This window comes from Mauremys mutica, chromosome 5, assembly GCF_020497125.1.
Source record: "Mauremys mutica isolate MM-2020 ecotype Southern chromosome 5, ASM2049712v1, whole genome shotgun sequence".
NCBI lineage: Eukaryota > Metazoa > Chordata > Testudines > Geoemydidae > Mauremys > Mauremys mutica.
Window position 1 is genome coordinate 43,202,548 of NC_059076.1, and position 13,191 is coordinate 43,215,738.

Below are 13,191 nucleotides of genomic sequence, written 5' to 3' on the forward strand. Positions count from 1 at the left end.
TAATAAAGGAACAGAGGGTTTAACTGTAGTCAGTGAATTAAACTGATTATTTAGATCAACTTGGGAAATTTTTCAAATATGCCTAAGTGAAAGTTCCACCTTGCTTAAGTCTCTTGAAAATGAGACAACAGCTTCCTAAGTTTCTTAGGCTGTCCTTCAAACTTTTAAGACTAGTCGATCTCTCTTTGTTTTTATTCATAGACTGGAAGAGAGAGACAAGTTTTCCTGCTTTTTAATTCCCAGTTGATTTCTCAACTTTGAATGAAGAAAGTATTATTTCTGTGCCTGCAGAAAAGGTCACTGCAGTCAAAAGCTGATTTAGCACTTACTTAAACAAACTATGGTTCTTGGTGCTGAAGCTAGTTCAATAGTGTGACTTTCTTTAAAACAGCGTCAGCAAACATGTACTGCTCGAATGGTTCACCTCTAGGCCTGAAATGTATTATGGTTGGTGGTGATGCCCATGTCTTAACAGCTGCATCTTCAGCAGCTAGGCATCTACCCTCATACTTTGGGTTGAGAATACTGGCAAGAAAATGAGGTGGAGTGAGTGCGTGATCCATCTCCCCACCCCCACCTTTTTTTACATTTGCAGCTTGTTTTTGGGTGTCTTTCTTCAATGACTCTGGAAGTTCTTTCTAAATGTCAACAGCATCAGCAATACAGAAGCAATCTTTCTGCAGTTTGTCCAAGTTTTCAGTATTTTCAGCATATCTTCCACATTTCTCTTTAGTCTGTTGTTGACTATTTTGACTGTGATAGTTCCATCTGTTTTGTCACGACTTCCTTCATAAATTGTCGTTAGAATAGGCCCGTTCTTAATAAATAGCTCAAACCAGTCACCACTGAATGTCATGGTACATCTTGGGGAACAATTAGTTTGGATCCTCCTGCTCTCATATGTGAAGCTGAAGCAAAGTGGTTGTTAGGGAAGAATTTGCAATTTCAGCAACACTTTCCTTTATTCCTAGAGTTGTGCTTAAGTCTTTGGCTAAAAGATGCATCAAATGAGCACTAAGCCCATATGGTATAAGTTTCTGGTTCCCTTCATTATCTTCTTGATTTCTTCTTGACTTGCAGCATTGTCTGTGATAAAGCTATGTACCTGACGCTTGCATTTTTGTTCATAGTGTGTTGTAGCTTTTACTACTTTTATGTGTTCTGCTGTATGGGTATTTCTTTATGTATTAGTTGTTTTTGTAGGATAGACAACCCCATCTTCTGTTTTCTCTCTCACACTCACACACACACGATCATTTTGTACCCATCAAGACTCAGATTAATGAATTTCCTGTCAATGTTTTTCTCAGCACTGTTCAGTTTCCTTCTCATACTCTGTATGCAGAAACCTTACAGCAACCTCTACTTCGTGGAGTGGCATGTAGCCAGATTGTAATGATTGAACCATGTCAATTAAATGTTTGTTCTGAACAAGATGAAAGGGAAAATTCGATGCATAAATTAACCAAGCAATCTTTTCATCTATGGAGACTTGCTGGAATGTGCCAGTCCTGATTATGAACTCATCCATGATTTTACTGGATGATGAAGAAAGTCTTTTTTGATATAGGTATGGTACTGCCTGACGTATGTTCAGTTGCAGCATTGCTGGTGGTACCAGCCGGATGGCTCTGCAGTTAATGGTATTGGAGATGATGGACATTCATAAGCCCTATGTCTAAGCTGGATCCTGAAACAAAATGGTAAAATAAAGTCCCTCACTCAGAGTTTTACTCAGTACATTGCTTTAAAAGAAATTGTAAATGGAAGAGCCTTCCTACTGCAGCTGTTTGTATTAGAATTTAAATTATCTGATTTGTTTAAACAGAGTTTTAGAGGGAAAATAATAAATTATAAGGATTATCTAAATCTACTTAAACCCTTATCTCTAGGAATGTACCAAACAGCTTTAAATATTTTTTTAAAAATTTTAAAATTTGTAAGTGCCTTATACAATTTTAATTTTAAACAGGAAATCTTCACCTAGGATGTTTGATTATACTAACCAATAAAAAAAAATGTTTGAGAAGTCCAGCAGTAACAATACAAATTTAATTGATAAATACTTCCATGATAAACTAGCATGCCAGTTATATGTTGAATGCAAACATTTTGAAATTCATAAATAAGAATACTACTCTAAACATAAATTTATGATAGTCTAACTTATTTACTCGTATGGTGAGACATGGTAGGCTCTCCATAAGAATGGTGCAAAAATAAGTTTACTAACCAGTTGATCCAGATTGTTCAGACATGTCCACATCATCATCTTCAAAGGCATTGCCGTCTGAGGACAATTTTTCATAACATTTCATTCTGACAATCAGGCTTTGCATCTCTTTGTTCCACTGTTTGCATTTGGCATGTGTTCCTTTTTTTCCCCGGGGGTACAGGGAATGTCTTGAAAATATTCCCAAATATGACCTGCAGCCATGGCCGTTCTTTTACCTCCAGTTTCCAGGTGCTGAAATCAACATGAGACTGCACTCTCTAAAGGAATATTGTCCCTTTTTTCCCCATAGTGTTCTGCTTTGACCCCTGTGTTGCTCTTTTCTGGTGGCGCACTCTGCCCCTTTTTCCCATGGTACTTAATTCCCTCCACCCCCACCCCCCGGAAAAATAAAAGAACTAACAGCAGCCCAAAACTTCTGCTCCTGTAACCATCATGCCTTTTGCATTGCAGTATTTTATTTGCTTAGCAACAGCGAAGGAGTTAGTTGAGAAATTAATGGATTTCTGTTTATTTGTATCTTTGTCTGTGTACACATGCAAGGAGACAGAACAATGCTATTTACTGGAACTGCCCAGAACCATCCAGAAGCAAGGTCTGGTAGTTAATGGGCAGATCAATGTTTTTTCATGAGCTGGAGAGTAAGTTTCCATGATGGGTGGAGTCATAAATATTCATAATTTAAGAACTGAACCAGTCAGAGCTCGGGTTGGGAGAAGCTATAAAATAGGACAGTGAGACAACACAGGTGGGCTCAGTGGATGATCCTGATGAGATACATGATAGTGTCTCCAGGAGTCAGTGGCTGGGTCTGAATGCCTGTGATGACTTTACCAGTCTCTTGCACTCAGTAGCATAGCCCCTGGCTCCCCCCACAGGATAAAGCTGTTAATACAATACATGATCTATTGGATCATAAAAAGAACAGGAGTACTTGTGGCACCTTAAAGACTAACAAATTTATTTTAGCCTGAGCTTTCGTGAGCTGCAGCTCACTTCTTCGGATGCATAGAATACACAGACAGGAGATATTTATACATACAGAGAACATGAAAAGGTGGAAGTATGCATACCAACAGGAAGAGTCTAATCAATTGAGATGAGCTATTGTCAGCAGGAGGGGGGGAAAAAAAACTTTTTTAAGTGATAATTAAGATGGATCATAGTTATAAAGCTTGGCAAAGCTTAGATATTTTCCCTGTGGTTCTTTCTATATATAAAAGCAGCCTTTGACTCAAAGCTTTTGATAGAGGCTCATGGATTTATCATATTTGTGTTTTATTTTAATGTTTTAAGAGACTATAATTTGATCAAGTATCAGAGGGGTAGCTGTGTTAGTCTATAACTGTAAAAAGCAACAGAGAGGCCTGTGGCACCTTATAGACTAACAGACGTATTGGAGTATAAGCTTTCGTGGGTGAATACCCACTTCGTCAGACGCATGATAATTTGATCATTTGTATTAAATTCAGATTTCACTTTAAACAGATTTATTTTTTAAAAGGATTATATTTTGAACCTGGTTCTCTCAGTTCCTTGGCCTCTGCGCTAACCATTGGACAATCCTCCTAATCAACTCTAGGCAGGTATTCATAGTGCTAGCTGGGAATTGAGTGCCCAGAGGATATGCACACAACAGCATATGAGGCAGGTATTCATGGTGCTAGCTGGGAACTGAGTGCCCAGAGGATATGCACACAACAGCATATGAGGCAATATATTCTGGGGTGTCCTACTGCTTGCGGAGCTGGGAGGAAGGTGGACTGGCCAAACAGGTTACATGGATGTGATTGTGGTGTCCTGTTGTTTCTGAAACAAATATGTTAAACCAGTTACAAGAAGACAGTTGTGTGCCATACAAGGCAGCTGATAGGTGTGATGCACTGTTAGCTGATCATAGTTACTAACTGAATATTAAACGTGTATCTAGACCCAAACTGTATTTTAGATGCATCCCTGACAGTAACTTTTTGATATATCTCTGTTGAAAGTTACAGGGTGCCTCAGCAGCATTGGTTCATTTCCATTGATTCCTTCTATTGCAAGATCAGCTTTATCTCCTGATTTTTTTAATTTTTGTTTTAGTCCCCATCACTTTTAAATTTTTAAATAGTCTCTTATTCATCCTTGAAAATCATCTTTTGGAAATACCCTTTGCCTTCCGCTGGTTTGAGTTACTACTGTCTGAGTTTTTGGCTTTTCCACCTCCCACACGCATTGTGCTGGGAGGCAACAAAATAGCAGCTGTAACTAAAAACATAACTGTTTTAATGCAATGTGTAAATAAAGTATGTGTGTGAGAGAAAAAAAATATACTATTTGCATTTCATTGGCTACAAATAGCTGTAATGTCAGCTGTGGTGGAGCTTAAGAACCTCTGACACCAGTTTTTCCATGAAATTGGAGGCGGGGGCCAGAGCCACTATTCTTAATTAAAATAATCAGGACAAGAATTTTGATAAAAAATAAAGTAATAAAATAAATCTTTATGGTTTCCAAATCTCATAAACTGACACAGTGGACAAATTAAAAAAAGAAGAGCTTTGCAGGTCACTCATAAAGTTGAGCTAATATTCCTTTGGGGGAGGGAACTACATCAGGATCTTTTTTTCTTATATTTAGGGTACTACTAGGATTTACAAAAATATTTCCATTTAACTTTTTTTTTGGTTGGAGGGGGATCATAGGGAGCAGTGCTCACAGCCAATGTTTAAATGCTAAGAGCATAACAGGATATCTGTCTTACACATACCAGAGTCAAAATTATGCCTTTCTGATATAGGTTTTTTAAATTGTCTAAGTAATTAAGAAATGAAAACTTCTATGAAACTTTTGTGTATGCACATCTGATAGTGTTACAATTAAATCTGGCTTAAGTAACTGCCTAAGGGACCAGCCACAGTCAGTTTCCTATTAAAAGTGGTCTTTAAAGGTCAAACAGTTGTTCTGGAGACAGTAATATATATTTGTTACCACAGAATGTTTGTGTCCACCCTGCTTTAGTATACTTAATAAACTTAAACTAAAATTACAGAAAAAAACATAAAACAACTCTCCACTGTATGTCTTTTGCCCAAATTAATTTGAGCAAAAGTGAATCATGGGCTTCTAGAAAAATTTGGAGACTTTTGGACAAGATGTTATTCATAATATTTCTACACTGTATTATTGTAGAGAAGTTCAGTGCATGGGAATATTCAGTAACTTTGGGGATAGGTGATTGAATGAGGATAGCAGGCTTTTATGAAGTACTGGGGTAACCTGAACGGGTTGTTGATTGTGTGGAAGAGGGTGGTGGTTGCGGGGTGTTTTTTTTTTTTTTTTTTTTTTTTTGAAATATGGTGAGTTACTAAAATATCTGACTCTACTTCAGAATACTTTTTGGGTTTGTCTTCTGGCTGTCTGTACAGGTTTCATTCTCACAGAACAGATTGAAAATTAACACATTTTCTTATTTTCCTCAGGCTTAGCAGACAGGTTTGAAGAATATCCCAAACTTAGAGAGCTCATCAGACTAAAGGACGAATTAATATCTAAATCTAACACTCCCCCCATGTAAGTGTTTTTGTTAGAAACTGGTTTCTGCTCTTCAGACTCTCTTAATGTTAGCTGTCTGCTCCACAAATCTTTTTATCTTTCAGCACCTGTTTAAGATTTACACTTTCTATTTCTGGTTTGTGAATCTAAATTAAATCTGAATCCTAAATAGAATGCAACCATTTTATTTTGGATAATTTAATTTAGTGTTTAATTGATGTCTGTATATAAGTTAAATTTTCTTATCAGAGCATGATGGTTCATGTAGCCTGATTTTTTTTCTTTTGTAGACTGCTTTCAGCCTCATTGGGATGTAAACATACATCTGGCAGACAAAAAGGAGAAATATGTATGAAAATGCTTGACCTAGAACAATGTCATTTCAAACCACAAGAAAACCTTTTTAAAAGAAAACTTGACATTTTATTTAATATTCTGTGGCCAAAATATTGTGAAAATGCTGTTCTCACAATAAGTATCTTTTTCACATGTGCATAGTAGCTACCACATTGGTATCCAGGGTATACAGCTCCACTTTACAATAAGAGAAGCAAGAGACTGGCTTGAGGTGGCTTGCCATGTTAAATTTCTTTTTCTCCCAGTTCCTGCAGAATTTCAGTTGTATTTTAAAATATGCTATTTTTCTACCCATATGCTTGAACCTCATGAATGTGGACCGATACAGTATTGTACTGGCTTTAATCTGTATCCAGAAAGAGTAATTTTCGGTACTCCTTATTTATCCAATTAGCTTGATTGAAATCAGTTGGTTCCAAAACCGAGAAATATGAACTACCGCCTTTTACCTCAGTGGGTGTTAACCCTGAAACCTAATGAAGACGGTACACGTGTTAACGTTAATTGTTGGCTTATAACGAATAAAACAATCGTGGTGTTCTAAGATTATGGTAGCATTTTGCTTGCCATCACTCTTTGTCTCACTAATGCAAAGATGGGTAAAATCCAACTGGCATTCCCTAAATAGATCAACTAAAACTTCGTAGATATGGCCAGGAGGGATATTATTCCATAAATCAAACCTAGCAAGACTCTCATAATATTGTAGATTTATTTTTTCACAGAGATAGAACAGTAATTAGCAACTGGTGAGGGGGATAGGCTATATATGAACAGGAAATGGGATAAGTATTAAATCGGGACAAGTATTAAATCTGCACATTTGAGTCCCAGAAATAGCTTGCTAAAAGCAAAATTTCGAATAGTGTTTTAAAACTGCATTCCCAATATGTAGAATGTAATTGGCCTCCATATATATATAGAATTCATATAGTGCAGATAGAAACTATATATTTTAGCACTGCCATTTGTCACTTTATATGTACTATTCCCCCCCCCCCCCCAAAATCAATCGTAGCTGAGCAGCAACTGGTTTTTCTTTCCTAAATGAAAATATTTTTCAAAAACATTCCATGTAAATGATTTGTACCTTGATGCTGTACCAGATCATGTGTGGACAGTTGTCCAGCCCTCTTTCCTGTTCGCTCTCCCTCAATCCCTCTTGCTGTGTCTTAAAAGGACTTCTCTTTGAAAGTGTCATTAGTTTGGTTGTATTGGATTTTCATAGTGTAATGGTGTAGACCATATTTGGGGACCTTCTCCTCTCCTGTTCGTTATTCCACAACATCCATGTAGTCACTACAGCACTTGCTTATGTTCAAGGTAACTCTGATGTATTTTTACATGTGTTTAATGCATTGTAGCTGGAAACCAAGAGAAGAGACATCTTTTCACTGATTCCCAGCAAGCGCTCTTTGAGAATTTGGGAACTGCAGTTCTACCTTCTCCAAGCAATTTGTCATAGTTTTATTATCTCTTTAAATAGGTATTTACAAGCAGACTTGGAGGCCTTTGACACTAGAGAACTAAAGTCCAAATTTGATGTGATTCTTCTGGAACCTCCTTTGGAAGAATACTACAGAGAGACTGGCATCACAGCCAATGAAAAGTGCTGGACTTGGGATGATGTAAGCTTTTTTTCTTACTATGCAAAAAGTCTTTGTAAATGCCTTATAAAATAGATTGAAGTGTAGATTTGGGTGTACAGCATTTTTACATAGGATTTGTTTGAGAAAAGTGAGGTGTTGTAAAAACTAAGGGGTGTGTGTGTGTGTGTGAATATATGTATGTATGTACACACTTAAATTGTTAAAGGTGACTCTCAAAGTGTTTCTTGAAAACTAGGCTTATGCCCTTTTTTGCCCATCTTGAAAAAAACCCTTCATTAGAATCATAGAATATCGGGGTTGGAAGGGACCTCAGGAGATCATCTAGTCCAACCCCCTGCTCAAAGCAGAACCAATTCCCAACTAAATCATCCCAGCCAGGGCTTTGTCAAGCCTGACCTTAAAAACCTCTAAGGAAGGAGATTCCACCACCTTCCCTAGGTAACCCATTCCAGTGCTTCACCACCCTCCTAGTGAAAAAGTTTTTCCTAATATCCAACCTAAGCGGTAGATGCTCATGCACTAAGCTCCAGAGGTCCTGGGGGTCCTAGACTGGGGTCTGTCTGTGTTAGCTATGCTGATGTGCTGCTCCTTTGCAAAGGATCAACATCAGAAAGGAGACTATGCTACTAAATACTAATGAAGGTTCTGGATCTCACTATCTTGCTCACTATAGTTTTATTTTGGGGGGCGGGGGGGGGCGGGGGGATTGTACCAACTACCATGACTTTCTGGAGTGTCCTTCCATGTGTGCCCAACTAGCACTTTGCAATACGCTCATCATTATGCCATCTCTGTTAAAAGAGAGGGGGAGATCGAGGTGTCTTGAGCAGTTATCAGAAGAATGGAGATAATGTAGTTGGCGCAACTGCTGTGCCAGAAAAGACATTCTTGTAATCTTTAGTCAATTCTTCCAGAAACTTCTTGTTGCTGCTTGTTTTTTAACCTTAGAAATCTTAGGAATAGCCAATCTTGTCTTTCCTGGTTTTGCTGGAGGACTTCCTGGGGAGGTCTCATATGTGTATTAGGATCACTTGCTCCTTAATTGAAGAGGTGCAATAATTGAATCTTTAACAGACATCCTTTCTCCCAAGTGTTCATTATGTATTGGAGTTAAGTAGGTATTAACAAAAAGCAACCAAAGCCTGCCATAATTTTGAAAAGTCTGATTAAAAATTCTTCCCCTTAATTGTTGAGTTTCTCTTATGTCATTTTTACTAAATGTCAAGTCACCATAGACTTTTCCAAGATAGACAAGAACAGAGTTTCTAATGTAAAAAACAAAGAAGGAAGCTCCTTGATAAAACTTTCCAGACTTTATATATCATAAAGAAGCAAAAAATTATGTAAATCCATTTTTTTCCTTTTACAGGTCATGTTTATTGTAGTATTTATTTTATTTAAATGTATGCACTCTGCCTATGTTAGCACTAGGAAAATTAGACATAAAATACACTTTTAAAATGCCCTCCACTCAAAGTTCATGACAAAGAAATCACATCACCAACATATTGAAGAAGAAAATCACCTTGTTCTAAACTCAATTAGCTCTGAACTACATATTTTTCCCCTCAGTTATCCTATATGTTAACTTCCCGCGGAAAACAGATGGGGTCTTAGGGCTTAGTTCTGTTACCCCAGTGTCTTGTCATTTAATTTTACACACTCATGGCCATCTCTGACTTAAGAGCACAGCTATGGCTTCTGTTCAGACATAGAGCCACAGACCAGTCTGCACGTGGAGATGTTCAATCGGCACACGTGAAAGGCAAAAACAACAGAGAAGCAACTGGTAACGCAAACTTGCATCCTGATGAATGGGGTTGAAACAGTTATTCCATATCCTTGGTGATAGACCTCCATATTAGGATTCAGCAAGAAAAAAGTGAAGCAGTTGGGAAACATAACACATCAAATAATCTAGAGGAAAAAACAAAGTGTACAAGGAGAGCAACTTGTTACAAGTTTCACTATTTTATCTTGCAGTAGTTCCTGTTGCATTATTATTTTTTGCCATTGCAGTAAATGAGACTTAGTTTGATGTATTAGCAAGTTACAGATGAATCCCTTCAACCTGCATGCATCTGATAGTCATTACATCTGAAGTTGTTTCACTCTAAATGTTACTCTTGTTTTTGAGCCTCAATCTTGACACTCTCTTTTTAAACCGGGAAATGAAAGGAATGCCTCTCATATAAATGACTATGTATTGGCTAGGTCTTGTGACCAGTTTTAGAGAAGTGAAGCAGAGTATTTCTGGGTTTTAACTGGGGGCCATAGTTCTAAAATGTTCGGATTGCCATATAAGGCCCAGGTTAGTGTGAAGAGTAGCAGAACATGTGGGAATGGGATGGCACTGACTGGGCACTGGTAAAATAATTTAAAATCCATTCTCCAGCAAGTGTATTTGAAGTGGCACCAGTGAAGAGAATGAGGGTCTAGATAAACACCAGAAATATGTGTTCTTAAGGTTGCCGAGGCAATGTTAAACATACATTTGTTGTTCCTGGTATAATCTGTGACCATACCACATATATTAAACAGAATCTTAATTCAGAAAGCCTTTAACATTGTTCCATTCTGTTTTTGTAGATTATGAAACTGGAAATCGAAGAGATTGCAGCCTCACGGTCTTTTGTCTTTCTGTGGTGTGGCTCAGGGGAGGGTCTGGATCTTGGCAGAGTGGTAAGAAAATATTTTAAACTAAACCTAGGCTGAGACAAAATAAACATTTACTGAAGAAGGCTATGATGTCTCTTTTCTGTGCATAGACTCCTAAATTTTTAATGCTGAAGGGCTTTTTGTTACTGTGAGCAATACAGAGGGGAAATTAATCCAGCATTAATCCTTTAGACACTTATTTTCTTTATGGGTAGCTGAAAATATCTGAGGATGAATACATCTGTGGTCTCCAAAGAGCTACATTACTGTTTTATCTCTAGTTTGTACATGGCTGCTGTGGGAGTAGGATGCCTTATTCTAGGTGATTATATCATTGTACAGAAATCCAAACAAATCCAGCAGAATGTGTGCTTTTCAGTGAATGTTTTCAGGATGGCACCAGTATCGTCATATTACAACTACAATAAACATTTACATGTTAGACATCTTATTTTTTAAAACAGGTTGAGTTAGGCTCTTAATGATGTTTTTAGTGAGCTGTATAAAGTTAGAGCATGACTGTTTTATTGTTATGCAGTAATTTATATATATATATAATTACCCTACATTCAGGCATACTCTTATTTATTGTGTCATATCATTTATCCTGTTCCTGTAGAAACATTTTTGAGCTTTAAAATCTTTCATTTCTCTTACACTGTAGCTTATTTAGCTGAACAGAGTAGCTATGTTTGTTAATTGTACTGACCGGGGGGGGAGGTTAATGCCATTGAAATGTTCTGTATTCAAATGAAGGGCAATATGTGGACATTCATTTCTTTCTATATGGTACATTTTATTTTGTATCTTTTGATACAGGCTCACTGAATAACTTTTGCTGCATACTTGCTTCTGGTCACATTGAAGCAAAATCGTGTTAGTTAAGTAGTTTTCAAATGTGATAAATAGCCAGCACAGTTTGAGTAGAGGGTTTTTCTTAGTCTGTGCTAGCAGACACCGGGCACTAAGCTCCACTAATTCCTCCCTCGAAAGCAGGTTTGTAACAGTTTTTAAAGAGAGCTATTATAACACTTGTAAACGTGTGCGTGTTCACATTTGTTTTTGTGCAGTCTCCCAGTGTTGAACTACCAATGCAGCCATACCAGTGGTAGCAACAATGGGAGCATTGCTGTAGATGGGACTAAAGCAGCTGCCTGTATTTTCACCACTAAATCGTTTAGACCTGCTCTGAGCAAAATCATTGTCACAGAGGTAAAAAGGCCAGTATCCAGCTACACTAGTACTCCAGAGGAGCTGCACCAAACAGAATGAGATGATGTGAGACTTCCAGAAAAGGGTGATGTAGACACAGCCAGATAGTGTGAATGCAAACTATGCTTGGAAACTTGATTTCAGAACATGGTTAAAATAAAGGTGTGGAGATAAGGGTTTCATATATTGATGATTGACCCCTCCTTCAAACAAGCACAGAAGACAAACCTATTACATCTTACAAAGTCAATCTTAATTCTTAAATACATTGTTCCAGTATTTGATATAATACAAGCATCTTTTATCTTTGTGACTGTTCTTGTTTGAAATATTTTAGTGTCTACGCAAGTGGGGTTACAGACGATGTGAAGATATTTGTTGGATTAAAACCAATAAAAACAATCCTGGAAAGACCAAGACTCTGGACCCTAAAGCAGTTTTCCAAAGAACAAAGGTACAGTTCTGGCTGAATTTTTCTCTTCCCTCCTCAATTGATCTAAACCAGGGGTTCTCAAACTGGGGGTCGGGTCCCCTCGGGATCATGAGATTATTACATGGAGAGGAGGTCGTGAGATGTCAACCTCCACCCCAAACCCCGCTTGCCTCCAGCATTTATATTGGTGTTAATTATCTTTAAAAGTGTGTTTAATTTATTGGGGGGGTCGCACTCAAGAGGCGTTCTGTGTGAAAGGGGTCACCAGTTTAAAAAAAAAAAAAAAAGTTTGAGACCCACTGATCTAAACAAACACCAGATGCTCCATTGCAATTGGTGGCCTCTGTGGTTTCAGAAAAATAGGTGCTAGGATTTTAGTTTTCTTTTGCTTTCTTGCAGAGATTGGTTTTCACAGAATGGGTAATTTTTCACTAATTCTAGATTCTTTACTCAATTTGATTAAATATACAGTCATCATTCACATCTAATGTTGCTTTTATGAAGTTCTTTTATGATCTTCTGAATGTTCTTATTCATTCAAGTCTCATTGAAATGCAGATAGACAGGAAAGAGGATTCATAGAGTTGCTTTCCCATTCTGTCAGCCTGCAGGGAGATGATGAAAGCTGGATACAATTTGGTATTGTTTTCATTGTGGCTACCTGTTGGTAGAGTTGATTGTTTTTGACTTTTAGGTTGTCAGATTTTAAAAACCACTATTGAAATGTAAATGATGCATGTTGCATGAGCAAATGCTGGCTTCATCAGTGTTTCCCCTCCTTACTTGCCAAATGACAGATGGAAATTGGGCTGGGATTTAGATTAGTTCTGTATAGAAATTGATTTATTTAATTCTGAAGCACACCAGTTGCTTAGAAACAAACTTCCTTCCAAATCAGAATGGCAACAGGTTTTTTGGGAAGAACAGCTTTGGATTAAAGTACTTAGTTTGACTATAGAACTTGAGTATTTATTTAAAAATCTTTATTAACATTATAAATTGACATGGGCACTGTAATCGCACATTACTAATCTAATTTTGACAGTAAAAATGCTGTTGAAAAACATACATAGGCATGCTCTTCTACTTTTTTTAAAGAACATTACCTTAAGGACTACAGCTGTATAACAGCTATCTCCCAATGTCCTAAA

At 37.3% G+C, this 13,191-nt stretch overlaps 1 protein-coding gene across 2 annotated transcripts in view; it reads left to right on the forward strand.

Annotated features, from left to right (window-relative positions):
• Nucleotides 1–13,191, forward strand: part of METTL14 (methyltransferase 14, N6-adenosine-methyltransferase subunit) — a 35,700-nt gene that overhangs the window by 13,207 nt on the left and 9,302 nt on the right. For both annotated transcript variants that reach the window (XM_045019797.1, XM_045019798.1), the window contains exons 6-9: nt 5,698–5,788; nt 7,614–7,755; nt 10,327–10,419; nt 11,945–12,061. In XM_045019797.1, coding sequence (XP_044875732.1) covers nt 5,698–5,788; nt 7,614–7,755; nt 10,327–10,419; nt 11,945–12,061 — 443 coding nt within the window. The remainder of the gene's footprint in view (nt 1–5,697; nt 5,789–7,613; nt 7,756–10,326; nt 10,420–11,944; nt 12,062–13,191) is intronic.